This window comes from Lates calcarifer, linkage group LG4 (genome assembly GCF_001640805.2).
Source record: "Lates calcarifer isolate ASB-BC8 linkage group LG4, TLL_Latcal_v3, whole genome shotgun sequence".
Classification (NCBI taxonomy): domain Eukaryota; kingdom Metazoa; phylum Chordata; class Actinopteri; family Centropomidae; genus Lates; species Lates calcarifer.
The window spans coordinates 24,126,020-24,143,990 of NC_066836.1; the positions used below are offsets into that span (position 1 = coordinate 24,126,020).

General features: G+C 43.2%; 1 protein-coding gene across 1 annotated transcript; it reads right to left on the bottom strand.

The window, feature by feature from the left end:
* Window positions 1-4,404: 4,404 nt before the first annotated feature.
* On the bottom strand, window positions 4,405-17,106 carry LOC108896709 (dynein axonemal intermediate chain 4). Its single transcript, XM_018695950.2, has 17 exons — window positions 16,986-17,106; window positions 16,714-16,882; window positions 16,434-16,597; window positions 10,806-10,912; window positions 10,476-10,632; window positions 10,179-10,318; window positions 9,131-9,295; window positions 8,689-8,871; window positions 8,402-8,556; window positions 7,756-7,842; window positions 7,444-7,598; window positions 7,178-7,338; window positions 6,651-6,775; window positions 6,312-6,410; window positions 5,466-5,692; window positions 5,228-5,381; window positions 4,405-4,796 (listed from the first exon to the last, which is right to left on the bottom strand). The coding sequence occupies exons 1-17, from the start codon at window positions 17,042-17,044 to the stop codon at window positions 4,752-4,754; spliced, it is 2,352 nt and encodes a 783-aa protein (XP_018551466.1). The 5' UTR covers window positions 17,045-17,106; the 3' UTR covers window positions 4,405-4,751.
* Window positions 17,107-17,971: the final 865 nt, after the last annotated feature.

Here is a 17,971-nt window from a genome sequence, read left to right on the forward strand (position 1 = left end):
TGAACAAAGGCCTATATTCATAATTAGTCAGTAGATCATTGGTCACCTGAACCAATACGTGAAAAAAGAACTGGCAAAATTCATATCCTTGTCTCAAGTACATAATAAGCAGATGGTATGTTATGTAATTATAGGGAATGAACATGACTTTAAAATGAGAACATGAAAACTGGATAACCTCTAAACTGACAGGAAACTTCAGGTGAGACTTAGACTTTCTCACATCAGCTGCGTCATTCATGCTTCATAATCACTGGTTTATTCATTAGCTGTTTAGCTACCAGCTGATTAGTAACATCCAATTATATACATTCAAGCATACATATTGTACATTATAGCATATTCTCTGTTCTATTCTCATGCAGATTTTTCAGAGCTCCTTCAAAGGGCAGCATCAGTACTGAACTATTTGTATTTGACTTCCTTATATTAATGATAAAACCTCACATCGAGTTTTAAGGCACACTGGAAGTGTAGTTTCTGGAATATTCTGGAAATCTAAAATGTTTTGCATTAAGTGCTTTCATTGTGAAGCTCTCCCAAAACAGACCCAAAATGAAACCAAAAAAAGAATGGATGTAAAGTATCTGTTTAACCCAGAGCTGGGTAGTCCAATGTTTGCCTTAATCCTCAATTCTGAGAATGATCAAGCTCTATAAGAAAATGACATTAGTGAGTTAGATGGGAAAGCTGTGAAAAAATCTGTGGAATTTGTGGAAGAAACATTTAATCTATAGTATTTATAAACCATTACAGAAAAACTATGGATCTCATTCACAGAGGAGACCACAGGCAAACACTCAATAACGGGGCGGCTGTGGCTCAGGAGGCACAGCAGTCGTCCACCAATCAGAAGGTTGGTGGTTCGATTCCTGGCTCCTCCTTGCCGAAGTATCCTTGGGCAAGATACTGAACCCCAAATTGCCTCTCGTGTGTGTGAATGGGGTGAATGTGCTTTGAGTGGCTAGAAAAGTACAGTCCATTTAATAACCACAGCAACTTACATCAGTAAATGGCAGAAGCATTTTTAAAATACTAATAACATTTAGCTTATTTACTCATACTGAACATCCTGCACAAATGGATTAATATGAAATATAATTATCTACATTGAATAATGCAGCTGTATCTCTGACTAATTATCAGAATGTACACTTGAGTATTAGCATGGGTCTGACAGAGACACAGTGATGAATTTGATGTCAGCCTGGTGCTTTCATGTATTGGTTCAGGTGACAGTCATTCAAACCTTCAGCCTGATTAACCCTTTATTTACATCACATCACTGGAAATAAATTAGCTTAACTCCACACACAGTGAAGGGATTTTTGGATTGAAGTGGTGGTTTACTTCATCAGGAGCAGTTAGTGAGGGAGTGGCTGTGTACTGTACATCACTTTCATATGTATCCTCCTTTTAATGTAACATTGTAATGTTAAAACAATGGACAAATAATGTGAGCAGACACGTGGAGCAAAGCCATATGACTGCAACTGCACTTATTATTAGAACCTTAATACAGTAAATGTTTTTGAACAAATAAATAAAATCTATAACTTATTAATAAGCTAAATGCTGAGTCTGTACATTTATATACATGTGAGTATATATATGTATATATATATATATGTGTGTGTGTGTGTGTGCGTGTGTGTATATGGGTTAGGGTTAGGGTTTTATATAAATATATATATATATATATATAAAACTTTGGATCAAATTATAAAAAACGTTAGATATTTTTGGTTGCCAGCAATGAACTGTGGCAACTAAAATTGTCATTCATGCCTGTCATTCATAAAGGAAACCTCTTCTGTTTGTGTATGTAGTCATCTGAGCAAATATACTTTTTGTTTCTTGCAGTCCAAATGCTTGCAATGCAAATGTCATTTGTTTTGAAATTGTGCTGTTATTATTATGATATAGACTGTATATTAATGTGGTTATGAATTATGTGTGACCATCATTGCTGGTGCATGTTGTTTTGGGAATGTGCTGTACTGTCTAATCACTGGCTGACTCTAAAGAAACATATAATCATTTGTGATATAAAGTTTGATAAAAGGGTTGTCTTTTGTGTTGCCGCAAAGATTATTTTTTAAATGAAGAATAAAGATTGTTGATGAAACAATGAGTCACGTTATCCTCTATTATGTAGGCGTACTAGCGAAATAGAAGAATGTGGACCTTTGTTTTATTTCATATCCCAAGGGAGCTAGAAGATTACACCGAGGGAGTTCAGTCATTCAAAAACAGCAGTTACATGCTAAGAGTTTAATCAGGCAATGAGCAACACGTGCACATGGGCGGGGAGGCCAGGTGAGGCAGGTGGCAGGAACACTGAGGTAACTGCAGGACAAGTAAGACTGACAAAGTCTGCAACGACAGAGGATGTTAATGAGAGGCAGCAACTACAGGCAGAGGTGGCTGACATGACAGAGGTACTCTGATTATTTACGTAAATAACACAAAGTCCTCAAAAGTACAGCACAAGTCAAAGTCCTACACAGACCCCCTGCAACACACTTACAGATAAGCGGTATAAATGATGGATAGATATTCTGCATAAAAAATGGCCCCTGTAATTGATATATCATTATATATGACATTATTAGATTGCTAACACACCATTTTACTGTTGTGGCTGGCCTAGGTAGTTGAATTCCCTCTAAAGAGTCACAAGATAAATTGGAGAGGTTGTGTGATGATTGATGGAGTAGAAAAGAGGAAAAAACAACAGACAACAAAAAGTCCTGTGATACAAATCTGTATTCAGGAGAGTGCTCTCTTTGCTGTGACTAACAACACAGATACATCTGATACAGGACAGGTGGCTCCAATTTGTACATGGTAATTACAACTGTAAAATAAGTGTAGTGAAGTAAAAAGTCTGAGATGTTGTAGTAATGTAGTCTTTAAGAACAAAGTAGAAAAAAAGGCAATTACTCAAGCACAAGTACTGCTAAATTTGACTTGAGTACATCACATGTGCTGTTGTTGAACTCACTGTGTTACACTGACAAGTGTTTCTATTATTGTGTCCATCCATTTACAGCAGTGAAGGTAGGCAAACAGGCACACCTCTCTGTATCATGCAGCACAAGTCAACAGCAACACACAAATGACAAATGACCACTATGCTGTCCCCAGAGTTAAAAGAAGTCAGCAGGCTTCTCCTATCGAGCCCCCTTCCTCTGGAACAACCTCTCTATTGATATTAGACAGGCTGACTCAGTTCAGGCCTTTAAATCAAACTAAAAACTCATCTTTATGCCTTAACTTTTAACTAGCACATTATTCTGGTTCCTATTTCATGTTACTATTTTTCCTTTGGTGGGTTGGGTCAGTCTCAATGCATCAGTTAAGCTTAGTAGTTCTTAAATGTTGTCCATGATGTCCTGCTGACGAGATTACTATAAACCGTCTTAATATCACTGCATCACTCTAACTGTGTGTTCTTCCCTCAAGCACATCAGTGCCCAGGCTGTGCTTCTCTCTCTCTCTCTGCTACTGTCTCTTACTGCAGGGCTCTGCCTCCAGAGCTGGAGAGTCTCCTGCTGCTCCCATGATCCAGCTCAACCCATGATGCAACAATAATTAAACATTTATTAGTGTTAGTGATAGTGTTAGGGCTATTAATGTTTCACTGTTTTGTCATTATGATTCCTTTAGCTATAATAATAATAATTATTATTATTACTATTTACATTTTGACTTAGTCTGTGTATCAGCAATGTTATCTTTCTCTTACCCCATCCCTCCACCCTCCTCTCTCTGTCTAAACCCAACCGGTCGAGGCAGATGGCCGCCCACCCTGAGTCTGGTTCTGCTCAAGGTTTCTGCCTCTTAAAGGAAGTTTTTCCTTGTCACAGTTGCCTAGTGCTGCTCATGGTGGATCTGTTGGGTTTCTCTCTCTAAATTGTATAAGATAAAGAGCACGGTGTAGACCTGCTCTATATGTACAGTGCCTCAAGATAACTTCTGTTGTGAATTAGCGCTATATAAATAAAACTGACTTGACTTGACACAGCTGAGTCAACACGTCTCTTAAACAGTCTCAACACTAACTCAACATCATAACCACAGTGAAGGAATGTTTAGTGCAGGACTGTTGTATTTATATTACTGCATTTGTTTTAGCTCGTTGTACCTAATAAAACTGCCAACTTAGTGATTATCGTTCTTATCATAATGTTGAGTTCCTCTGCTTGTGCTTGCTATTTGTTTAGAGATGATGATGGATGATGGTCCATGTAGTCGGCTGTAGTTTTTGAGGATTTTAATGACTGATGATGTATATAAATACATAGTAGAATATAAATTATATACGTGAAATACGTTATATCACTAAATGTAATAAAAATATTACCACGCACCACCTTGAATTTTGTCCATCCTGTTTAATCATGTCACCAAATCATTTCATGATACAGTTTCTTCATGATGATTAAAAAATTCAGTGTGCTTCATTTTGTCCACATCATGCGTTGTTTGGGGAACGTTTAGGACCAAGTGTCTGAAATAGAGTGGTACTTAAAGGAAGAGCAGATACAGACCTTTGTGATTAAAGAACAGCCTTAAAGCCTGTGGTTTTACTCCCCTGACAAGCTGAGTTGTATTGAAATGATTAGGCTGATGGTTCAATTTTCCATAATGACTGTGCCAACATGCACTTGTTACTTATACCTGAATGTGTAACTTTTTTTCTTTGGACATCTTTAACCAACAGAAAGTCAAATGGTTCCTTCAAACTATCTGGAAGCTGCAGAGTGGATGAGTCCTTCCAGAATATTCACCTGGAAGAAAAGATGCAGAGATGCTTTGAGTCGTCATGTGAGCCGACCATCAGGTATCTGTGTCTCTGACTAATTGAGAAAATCAGCTCACAAACTGCATTGAATGCCTCACAGCTAGCTAGTGCACATGTACACAGACAGCAGTGTGGTGTTAAGTAAAAGCCAAGGATTACATGGGGTGCTAGTACTGTACAGGAAGTTTGACAAAAGATCTTTGATTGCACTAACTAATAACTATGTCACATATATATTTCCCTGACAGAATAGATTTTATTATTGTTTGAGTTCGTTTTGATGTTATTGTTATGATTGTGGGGAGAGTTTTGTGAGCAGTTCTGCCAGCCTCTAGTCACAGTGTGTCCCTACAGTTACCTGGCACCCCTAAGCATTTACCTAAACCATCTACATGGCTGCCTGTTCCACAGTTTTACCTGGCTGCTCTCTCCTACACTGAAGTTCTTGAGCTGGTAGACTGTCACCTGTCCATCACTGTCTCCCACTAGGACACAGTCTGTTTGTGTGGCAAACAGCAAGGACTTCATCTTCACACCAGGGGCAGCAGGCTGCACAGCGACCGGGTCCAGGCTGGAGGAGAGACACAGGAAACGTCATTGACGGTGAAACCGAGTGAGAACAAAACAGACAGGTTCTGTCCTCAGTCTGACTCACATGCTTGAGTTCAGGTCCCAGATCTCCAGCTGTCCCTCATTAATGGCTCCAAATACAGTGGCCCACTTTGGAGACCACTTGATGTCGTACACTGCCATCTGAGTGGAGGTGAAGCCTAACACGGGGTTAAGGCAGTCCTGCTTCCACAGCTGGATGGTCCAATCAGAGGAGCAGCTCAGGAACACATCAGGACTGAGTGGACACCATGCGATGCAGTTCACGGGACACTGAGAGGGAGCAAGATGTCAACATCACTACGAATCTCTGTGATTACTCCACCCTGTGACACAACACAGATCTACTGCACTGACTATTTCATCAAATTGTCAAGTTGACATTTATTGCAAGAAAAAACGAAAATCATTTTTCATTTGCCAAACATGAGCAGATTTACAGGTATTTACCAACATGTTGGGTGCGGGCCAACATGCAGCTACAACTGCTAATGATGTTTCCAGCCGAGGTAAGAATGTCCTAAATCATGACGTTTGATAAAAGAGCCTAACTCAGCAGAAATGTCTGCCATGTTACCTGTGTGCTCATGGCCTGTATGTTAGTTAATGTGAACATGCCAATAAAACATGTGATACAGTAAATAAAGGGACCAGTTCATAAAGGTGCATCTACAGGGTACCTGAGGAGCATTCATGTCAAAAAACTGCATTGCATTTTTATAGGAAACAGCTGAAGGTACAGAACATGGTGTATTGTGGGTTAGAGCACTGATGGATTTTATAAGTTCAAGTTTGAGTAAATGAAATATAAGCTTCTGATAATAGGCAAAGACCTCAAGGCTCCACCAGCCTCATCAGAAGGTGGCAGAACCTTTCATCTTCATGGACTTACAAAGTGTTTCCTGAAAGTCTCCAGAAACTGTTGACTGTTGGAGCAGGAGCATTTGTGGATGAAACCTTCCCACGTACCAACCAAGTAGAGACTGGAATCCTGCAGGAACAGTAAGAGTATGATGAGTGTGTATGTACAAAGTTAAAGACAGAGAAACACAAGTCTAAAAAGCTGTCAGTACTCATTATACAGTTTGTAGCTTAACAGCCACAGTCCTGCATTAACCCATGAGATTTCAGTAATATAGATTTCCACAGAGACAAGCTTAATAGCACGAGAGCTACTGTAACATCAGCTGAAACCATCTGATAATCTGCCAGATATCTGTTACAAACTTACTGTTGGATGGAAGTCAAAGCACAGACCAGGAGTTAAAGCTGACAGAACACTTTCTGACTTCTTTTCTGTGTTGTTCCCTCCAGCCTTCTTCTTTGCATTATGAATCCTCTTGAGCTTCATCAGGTCTACGACAAAAGATGCACAACTGCTTTGAACAGTAATGTAATAACAGTATGCCTCATTTTTTTATGTTTTACAAACAAAGAAGGAAACTGGATATGAGCATATTCCCATAGCATTTTAAATATTAAATGTATGGTTCTGATGATGCTAACTACCTTTGCAGTTCCAACAAAACAAAAATGTTTAATCATAATCTTTCACATTAAGTTAAAATAAATAAATCCAATGAGACATATTGACAAAATTCTTGTTTCCTTGTCCTTTAAACTTATCTAAGCAGGGTTCTACAGCAGAGGTTCCTAATTGACTCTGATTTTTATGTATACTCTTAATGTCTTTATCACTATGCTCACTAAACTGAATTGACAAATGTAAAACCTTTGCCGGCTGCTCACTACAAATACCTATGCAGTCGAGGCCATTGTTGAAGACAAACCACTTGGTGATCCTGCCATCAGCAGACACAGAGAAGAGAGCTTCTACTTTCTCATCTCCTGTTATACTCAGCTCTTGTTGAGTCCACCTGAGCTGCCACACTGGACCTAAGTGTTTGTTGGGACACTCACTGCACAGAGATACACACAAAGAAAAAAAAGAGCAATTTTGTATGTAGCATCATTGAGTGCTTTATCTTCTGTGTATCATTTAAGGGCACACACATCATCTTCACCTGCTGCTGATGACAGGTGACTTGTTGTCCTGACTGTGCACATTATAGATAGCGATGCTGCCGTCATGCATCCCCACAGCCAGCTGACTAGGGTTGTTGGCGGAGAAGTCCAGAGAAGTCACAGCGCTGTCACAGTGGAAGACACGCTCAGGCCACTGCAGAGGAGACACATGACAGCAGCTCAAACTCGCACATTAACTAAACTGTCACTCAACCTTGTGTATGCTACTGAGGATGAGGTAACGGTGGGCAGCATTTTGCTGAGGGGTGTGATGTCTGGGAGAGTAAATAAAGGACAAAATAAAGTCATACTGTGGGGTTTTTGAGGGACCAGCAGCACACCAGGCCTGCTCTCTGTGTGCTGGAATCAAATTCACCATAACCCACAGCCAGGAGGTCCTGACAGAGAAAGCAGAGGATATGGAGATATGAGACACACATTTGATTTATTTGGCAGAATTCATGTTAAGTTTATAACTTTTCAAACAAAGAAGATGTGCAGTAGCAGAACTATAAAAGAGAAAATGTTTGCCCACTGTAATTGTAACTAGTATGCTTCAATGCTCAATATAAATACAAATACATTGATGTTTAGCATGCTAACATTTGATAAAATGCACTAAACACAAAGTACAGCTGACACTAATGGGAATGTGGTTAATTTTACAGGTATTTAGTCATAAGCCAAAATAAATGTCAATTTTAATTACTGCAATTCATCCTCTGGGTACCATGAATGTTTATACAAAATTCAATTGCAATCAATTCAGTAGTTGTCTAGATATTTAGTCTGGACAAAAGTGGTGAACCAACAATGGCCTGACGTGCTAATAAGTAGTGAATACCATTGAGTAGACATTCTACACTACTGGCAGATGTGAAAGAAACATGCCAAAACAGTCAAATACGCAAAATGACAGCCATTCAGGTACAGCAGCAGCAGCAGCAGGTGTGTTACCGGGTTCCTCTTGTTCCAAGCCATGCTGCTGACACTGCATCCTCTGCTGAGCTCACAGCTGAAAGCCCACAGACGCTCCAGAGCTTGAGATCTAGATTTCTCTGTATCCTCCTGTCTCTGCTCCATGGTCCCAGGCTTCACCGGACTGCCCAGGTCTGACACAATCATCGATCAAAACACAGGGAGAACTCACCATTAACGATGTTTATTCACCTGCATCATCGCTTGTGTATCAGTGCTTCTAAAGTAGAATAAATAGGCCAGATGCAAGTGTGAGTGTGTGTTACCTTCTAGTACAGGCAGCTGTCTGTAAGCAGCCAGTTTAGGTTGGAAGGTGTTTCTCAGGATGTTCCTCTCCATTACAAGTAAGCATTGTTGGAAGTTCTCTGATAGCATGATCAGCTGCAGGTCTGACTCAGCATTTACACTGCTTCCAAACACTTCTTCTTTCAGTGAGCTAGCTGCACTGGCTGAGGAGAAATACGAGAAAGTACATATCTGTATCATAATCATAATCTGAATTATGACAGAAAGAATATTGACACTTTGTAATGATATATATAGTGTCAGAATAATACCAAAGTCAGTCTCTGCGCTGGATCTTGGAAGTCATATTCATTTATTTATACATGGAAAGTCATTTCTCAGCAGTAGTTATATGGACCAGACTCAGACTTAATAAAACCCAGACTGAAGCAGAGCATCCTCTCCAGTGTCCTTGATTGTTACCTGTACTGGCTGTGCTGCCCACTGACACGCTCCTCTCTGCACCTCTGTTGGTGTCCATCACAGCCTCTGGATACTCAACTTTCTCTGGTTCAGGGTTGTGCACTGTGTTATCCTGCTCAGGGCCACGCAAAGTGTCATACATGTCCCAGGTGGTAACAGTGGTGGCTGTTGAAAATGGAAACATTTTGTCCACTTTGTAAAGCTGTACACTGAAGGATTAACTCCACAGTTGAAGGTTGCAAAAATTAGTCGATGAGCGGTCATTGAGAGAAAATTAATCTGCAACAATTTGATTAATCACTTAAGATTAAGCTTAAGTTAAATTCACTGCTTTCAGCTACTGTATCTGAATATTGAATTCTATGATAATTAACTGAATATCTTTGGGTTTTGGACTCTTGGTCAGATGAAGCAAGACTTTTAAAGACATTACCTTGGATTGTAAGAAAATGTGGCAGCCTTTTTTTTTTAATTTGCAGAAATTTTATAGGTCAAATGCAGATTTGATTAATCAAGAAATAATCTATAGATTGATCAATACTGAAAATAATTGCTATTTACAGTCCTAGTGCAAAGCCAGAATCCCAGAGTGTGAAATTTTGTCATAATTAGCATTTTAATTCTTATGATGTTATGACCAAACATGTGTTTTGTGAGGTTACTTGACCTTTAACCCCTGACCTTGAATAAATCAAATCAGTTCATACTTGACTCCAAGTGAATATTTATGTCAAATTTGAAGAAACTGCCTCAAGATGTTACTGAGATACCGTGCTCATGGGAATGGGACAGACAGACAGAGCTAAAAGGAGAGTGTTGAGAGAGTTATGATGAATGACCACTGCTTGAATAATGTTGTTCCTTCCTTCCTTGTCTGCTGGATGTTAAAATAGGCAACAGTTTCTTTACTTGTTTGCATGACGGCTTTATAATGTGATAATAAATCAGTGTTGTGTTTTCAGCTTGATCCACCACCAAGTGCCCATATGAAAAATTCATTAATGCTACTTTACGAATGTCAGGTCTCAGGGAAAACAATGAGCCTAACCTGTGTCCACCATGGCCATGCTGTCAGTCTGGACATGTTTGTTTTTAGCTGCTCCATTCAGTGTCTGCATTGATCGATCGACGTACTTATCATTGCCCATTCTGTTCCTGCAAACTTCAGCATACTGGTTGTTTTTCTCTCTGTAAAAACAAGGCGAAGATGACACTCAAAATCAAAAAATATACATTATCTAATCTCTAATCAATAGATGAAACTTGTCTTGGAGTAGCACTAATAAGTTAGATTCGTACATATTTTGGATCTTATCAAGGAATTCAGGAAGAGAACTTCACTTACGTGATAGTTTCTGCATCATCAGCATCCACTGACACAAAGGTGCTGGGTATATCCAACAGTGACATGCTGTCTGTTTCACAGATGTACACATGTATAAGTTCTTTCAGCATTTCTTCTGTCACCTGTTCTTTCACAGTGTCTCTTTTCCCCTGCACATCTGGTAAGGACATGAAAAAGAAACTTTCACCAAGTACAACAATAGTATATTACAGCTATCTGCTACAGAGAGGTGGTCAGTCATAATAAATGTGTAATGTTGTAAATGTAACTGTATTTCGCTGCATTTAGTTTACATTGAGTTAGTGTCATGAACCAAGTATTCCACCAAACCTGGGAAGTTGATGGGTATGTCTCGTTTGGTAAATGTATCCTCGATCTCCTCATTCGTCGACTCTATTGTAGACTGGCTGGATATTCTGCTGCTACCTAACACTGACCTGAGAACAGTTTATATTTTTACAAGGTGACATTTTACACTTTACACAGGGTACAAAAAAATAGATTTTTTCTGTCTACTTACTTTCAGCTACTAAGGATGATTTCACTGATTTATTGTTGATGCCTTTGGTGTCAGGGTTTGAATGTTTCCTGTTTTATTTTGGTATTTTTGTCTTGTCTTCCTGTTTCCTGTCCCTTGGTTACTCCAGTTCTCTTTACTTCCTTGTCTTGATTACTGTCCCCGCCCTTATGTGTTTCACCTGTGTCTCGTTATCTCCTTGTCTAGGTGTATTTAGTCAGCGTCTCTTCTTCTTGGCAGTTGCCAGATTGTCTTGTCCCTCGTGTCAGCTTTCCAGCGTTGTTTCCTGTTTTTGACTTCTTGTGTTCCTGACCGTTGCCTGTTTACCTGATTTTGGATTTTCGCCTATTCCCTTTGGACACTGTTGCCTTATCGGACTGCCTACTCGTGTACTGGACCTTTGCTTGTAATAAAGAACCTGAACTTTGATTGTGTTTGAGTTCTGCATTTGGAGTCCTGTCCTGCCGTGTGCTTGATAGTACAATCTGGCCACAATATGGACTCCGCAGACTCAGATCACCTCCGGTCTGCCCTCAGAGCCCAGGGGCAGCGGATCCTCCATCAAGAGGAACAACTTAATGCTCTCCGTCAAGAGATGAGGGAGATGACAGAGCACCAGGGGCAGATGCTCTCGGCCTTGGGGTCTCAGCTAAATTTCCTGGTCGACCATGTTCAGCGTGGGCCTCAGTCATCTGATTCTCCTAGTTCTGCTTCGCCCCCAGCTACTCAGGATGCAGAACCCCAGCCATCTTCACCGCCTCCAGGGTTGGGATTGAATCCCCACGTTCATCTCTCCAGCCCGGAGAAATTCTCTGGGGATACGGGAGATTGTCGCTCGTTTCTTGCTCAATGTGAACTTCACTTTGAGTTTCAGGCGGCCTCCTTTTCTACAGACAGAGCCAAGGTTGCCTATATGATCTCCCACATGTCAGGGCGAGCCGAGGCTTGGGCTACTGCTGAGTGGAGTCGTCGCTCAGCAATCTGTGAGTCTCTTCCCTTGTTCATCCGGACTCTTACACAAGTTTTTCAGACTGTTTCTCCGGGCCGTGAGGCTGCCAGGTCCTTAGCTGCATTACGGCAAGGGAGGCGCACAGTTTTAGATTATGCCGTTGAGTTTCGCACTCTAGCGTCTGACAGTGGGTGGAACCAAGCTGCTCTGTGTGATGCCTTTTTTAATGGACTGTCTGAAACACTCAAGGACTATCTCACACCACTGGATTTACCCTCAGAACTCGAGGCTCTCATTGCCTTGGCCTCCAAGATGGACAAACGACTGAGGGAACGGCAGAGATCTCGCCTCTCTTCCCATTCATTTCCTCACTTCCCTCAAGTTCCTAGTCGTCCTCAGATGAACTTTGAGTCCTCCAGGACACCACCTGGGTCGACGGAGGCACCTATTGTTCCCCCGGCAGAGCCCATGCAGGTGGGTCGCACCCGGCTTTCCTTGGAGGAACGTCAGCGTCGTATGGATGAGGGTTGTTGCATCTACTGTGCACAGATGGGTCACTTCCTCGCCAATTGTCCCATCCGTCGTGGTGGGGCCTCTAGAAGTCGTGAGAGCCTGGTGAGTAGCACACTCACTTCTACTAAGACAATGCGGCTGTTCCCCACAGCCACTCTACAGGCTGCCTCTGTTTCCCTTTTGCAACCTGTATTAATTGATTCTGGGGCTGACGCTAATTTTATGGACTATGAACTGGCTAAGAGACTGAGGATATCTCCTGTGTCTCTAGATGAACCCCTCGAGGCAAGTGCCCTAGATGGACGCCATCTTTTCCAAGTAACTCACCACACTCCTGAGATCTCGCTCTCCTTCGGCAATGTACACTCGGAGAAGCTCTCCTTCCACCTGGTTAATGCACCCCACCATCCACTTCTTTTAGGACTTCCTTGGCTCAAGACTCACAACCCCCATATTGACTGGTCCTCTGGTCAGATCCTCTCCTGGGGTGATGCCTGTCAACATTACTGTCTTTCTGAGAAACAGGCTTTGCCCGTTCCTGTCACAGTTACTGAGGAAACTGGTAGTCTTCCTGTGGACCTGGCTGGTGTTCCCTCCTGTTATGCGGATCTACAAGAGGTTTTCAGCAAGACCAAGGCGGCTTCATTACCGCCACATCGCCCCTATGACTGCGCCATTGATCTGCTACCTGGTACTATGCCACCTAGAGGACGTCTTTTCTCCCTCTCCACACCTGAAATGAAGGCTATGAAGGAGTACATCGATTCCGCACTGGCAGCCGGAATCATTAAACCTTCCTCTTCACCAGCAGGGGCTGGATTCTTCTTTGTGGAGAAGAAGGATAAGTCTCTTCGGCCTTGCATAGACTATCGGGGGTTGAATGAAATCACTGTTAAGAACAGGTATCCCCTTCCCTTGATTTCCACTGCTTTTGAGTTGCTGCAGGGCTCAAAAGTTTTCACTAAACTGGACTTGCGTAATGCATATCACCTGGTTAGAATCAGGGAAGGGGATGAGTGGAAAACAGCATTTAACACTCCTACAGGACACTATGAATACCTTGTGATGCCTTTTGGTTTAACCAATGCCCCTGCCGTGTTCCAGGCTCTTGTGAACGATGTCCTTCGAGATATGCTAAATGTTTTTGTGTTTGTGTACTTGGATGATATCCTCATCTTCTCTCCTGATGAGGAGACCCATGTCCAACATGTTAGGCAGGTTCTTCAGAGACTCCTAGACAACAACCTTTTTGTGAAAGCTGGAAAATGTGAGTTTCATGTGCCTACTGTGTCATTTTTGGGGTTTGTTATTTCTGAGGGTGTGATGCAGATGGATCCTGAGAAGGTGAAGGCAGTGGTCAACTGGGTCACACCTACCTCACGGAGAGAGGTTCAAAGATTCCTGGGTTTCGCCAATTTCTACAGGAAATTCATTAGGAACTTCAGCTCCCTGGCCGCTCCTTTGCACCAACTGACCTCTTCCAAGAACAAGTTCTCCTGGTCCCTTCAGGCTGAGCAAGCCTTCCAGATGCTTAAGCAAAGGTTTGCCACTGCTCCAGTCCTCACCCAGCCAGACGCCCAACGGCAGTTTGTGGTTGAAGTGGATGCCTCCGATGTGGGTATAGGAGCCATTCTCTCCCAGAGGTCAGTAACCGACAACAAGTTGCATCCCTGTGCCTATCTTTCTAGAAAACTGTCTTCAGCTGAACACAACTACAGTGTGGGTGATAGAGAGCTCTTGGCCATTAAAGCTGCACTGGAGGAATGGAGGCACTGGTTGGAGGGTGCTGAACAACCATTCATCGTCTGGACGGATCATAAGAACTTGGAGTACCTTCGAGCTGCCAAAAGACTCAACTCCCGACAAGCTAGGTGGGCTCTCTTCTTTTCCCGTTTCAACTTCACTGTTTCATATCGTCCGGGCTCCAAGAATGTTAAGCCTGATGCCCTTTCGAGAGCCTTTCCCTGTTCTTTAGAACCCAAGTCGGAGGTGCCAGTTCTGCCCCGTTCCTGTGTGGTGGGAGCCATAACTTGGGACATTGAAAGGAAGGTGCTGGCAGCCAACCAGGGTGGTGCTCCTCCCAGAGGTTTGCCACCCAATCGCCTGTTTGTTCCTCCAGACCTACGCTCCAACGTTCTCCAATGGGGACATGCTTCGCTTCTCACCTGCCACCCTGGGGCTCGTCGCACTCAGTTTTTTATCGCCCAACGCTTTTGGTGGCCAGGTATGAAGGGCGATATTGTGGAGTTTGTTGCAGCATGCCCTGTTTGCTCCAGCAACAAGACTTCACGGCAACCTCCACACGGTCTCCTTCACCCCTTGCCAGTGCCCAAGCGTCCCTGGTCAGACATCTCCATGGATTTTGTCACAGGCCTGCCCCCCTCTGAAGGTAATACCACCATCTTAACCATTGTGGACAGGTTCTCAAAGATGGTTCATTTTGTGCCCATGTCCAAGCTTCCCTCAGCTAAGGAGACAGCCGAGGCCGTTCTATACAATGTTGTCCGTCTCCACGGTTTTCCTAAGGACATTGTGTCGGATCGAGGGCCACAGTTCGTTGCCCGATTCTGGAGGGACTTCTGCAAATTGGTGGGGGCCTCTGCCAGCCTATCCTCTGGGTACCACCCTGAGTCCAACGGCCAGACAGAGAGGTTAAACCAGGAGTTGGAGACAGTCCTCCGTTGTGTGACCTCCCAGAGCCCATCTTCCTGGTGCCGGTTCCTTCCCTGGGTGGAGTACGCCCACAACTCTTTGCCCTGCTCCTCTACTGGTATGTCTCCATTTTTTTTGCGTGTATGGTTACCAGCCTCCTGTCTTTCCGTCCCTTGAGCAGGAAGTCTCTGTTCCATCCGCCCACACTTTGGTCCGCCGTTGCCGGGCTGCATGGGTTCGAGCTCGTCGGGCCTTGTTGAAAAGTTCCCTGACCTATAAGAAGGCAGCAGATCAGCGCAGAATTCCTGCTCCCACTTACAGAACTGGGCAAAGGGTCTGGCTCTCCACAAGGGATCTTCCTCTCCGAGTTGAGTGCCGTAAGTTGGCTCCTCGCTTTGTGGGTCCTTTCCCAGTGTCTAAAGTTATTAATCCTCTTGCTGTGAGACTAAAGCTCCCCAGGACCATGAGGGTACACCCAACCTTCCATGTTAGTCGTGTGAAACCTGTTAAGGTGAGTGGGCTGGTCCCTGCCACCAGACCCCCTCCACCCCCCCCGGCTCATCGACGGTGGCCCTGTATATTCTGTGAGGAGACTCCTCGCATCCCGTCGCCGTGGACGCCAGCTTCAATACTTGGTGGACTGGGAGGGTTATGGTCCGGAGGAGAGGTCGTGGGTTGCAGCCAAGGACATCCTGGACCCCACTCTTATTAGAGACTTTCTCCGCCAGCACCCTCAGGATCCTGGGCCGTCAGGTGCCGGCCGTAGAGGGGGGGGTACTGTCAGGGTTTGAATGTTTCCTGTTTTATTTTGGTATTTTTGTCTTGTCTTCCTGTTTCCTGTCCCTTGGTTACTCCAGTTCTCTTTACTTCCTTGTCTTGATTACTGTCCCCGCCCTTATGTGTTTCACCTGTGTCTCGTTATCTCCTTGTCTAGGTGTATTTAGTCAGCGTCTCTTCTTCTTGGCAGTTGCCAGATTGTCTTGTCCCTCGTGTCAGCTTTCCAGCGTTGTTTCCTGTTTTTGACTTCTTGTGTTCCTGACCGTTGCCTGTTTACCTGATTTTGGATTTTCGCCTATTCCCTTTGGACACTGTTGCCTTATCGGACTGCCTACTCGTGTACTGGACCTTTGCTTGTAATAAAGAACCTGAACTTTGATTGTGTTTGAGTTCTGCATTTGGAGTCCTGTCCTGCCGTGTGCTTGATATTTGGTAAATATTTACATATATATTTAACAAACTTGCTGGTGGTTTTCCTACATTGACATAAGGGATCCACATGCTCCTGTCATTCCAGCTGTTGTAAGAGTGCCAGCACGTGTCATGGTACCTGGAGAAAGGCATGGTGAAGCTCCCTGTGGCTGTTGTCTGCTCTGATGCTGATCCAGCAGAGATCTCATCCACAAAGAACCTGCTGGCTTTGGCCTGCACTGCTCCTGGATCTGCCTGGTACAGCGGCTGAGGAGTGACATCATTGTCATCCTCATCAAACACCTGAGGGCCGTCGATTGGAAGCGTAGTGAGCCACAAAGTAACCGCTTACTGTACTTGCTGCAGTTTCAAACAGAGAATACATACAGATACATATGTGCCGCCTGTGTGTGAGTTACCCGGGCAGCTTGTCTCGGAGTTTGAACGGCGCTCTTCTCCAGAACTTTGCTGCCACCGCCCAGGCTGAAACTTTTCCTGCTAGAGAAACCGACGACGCTGTTTGTGTGTCTTGTACTTTGGTTGACGCCATGTATTCCTGACACTGAGATATTTACTGCTCGAGAAGAGCTAGGACGCAGCAAAATGACAGATTAGTATGAGAGTTAGCATGGCTGTTCGCTGTAATAACCATATCCATAAAATGACTTACTGTGACAAGATGTCAACTTACGGTCTCAACACTAGAGTTCGTCTCTTCTTTGTTTCTTCTTTTGCCAGTGAGGTAGACATCTTCTAGCGTTGTTGTGTGCCTGCCTGTGTAGCTGCCATAGCAACGTGACGCCTCGTGCCCCTTCCTGACTGCCTGTAACTATTGTTATATTCGGGGGGGCATCAACACATTTATATCAGTTTATATACAGTTTAAAGGAGAGACACAGTGAGATTTTTTTTAATTAATACATTTTTAATAAAAAAAAATAAGATAAAATCATGCTCAAAAATGGACTATGGACCGTAGATAACCTTCCTCTTAAGCTTAAACCGTCACAGCAGTGGGCTGAATGGCCTGTCTAGAGCAATGAATGAACAATATGTGAGCAACGTGAGCAGAAGGGACAGTCGCCCCCTATACCAGGATTAAGATGCACCAGATACCTGTTTGGAGCCATGACCCCATGTATAGTCCTCCACTGGAGGTCGCCTGTCGATGTCGATTGGGCTTTATACACACCAATCAACAGCCCAGTTCCATTCCAAAACACCCTGTCCACCTCGACACCTTCACTCCTGCCCGATAAGAAAAGACTCATATAATACTGATGATTGATTTGATTTGATACGTACTCATCCTCCTATTAGTCAACGTTCTGAGGAGAGAGAGAGGAAGAGAGAGAGAGAGAGAGATTATAAACACCAGTAACCAGGAGTCCTTGTAGCAAGTGTCAAAATTAGATTTAAAAAAAATTTATGGCACATCTTTATTCAAAGTGACATTTATATTGCCTTCATATAACCTGATCGAAGATCAATATTTTTATGATTGTTGTTCCTGGTGGTTACTTTGCTCAGCTGTGTAGATATAAACAGCACATGAAATTATACTTGGGTGTTTGCCATGTTTAGATCTACCGGAAAATGCATTAAGAGGACGAAGACTGCCAGTCCATCGCAGGACTAACATACATAGACAAACGACCATTCACACTCACACTCACA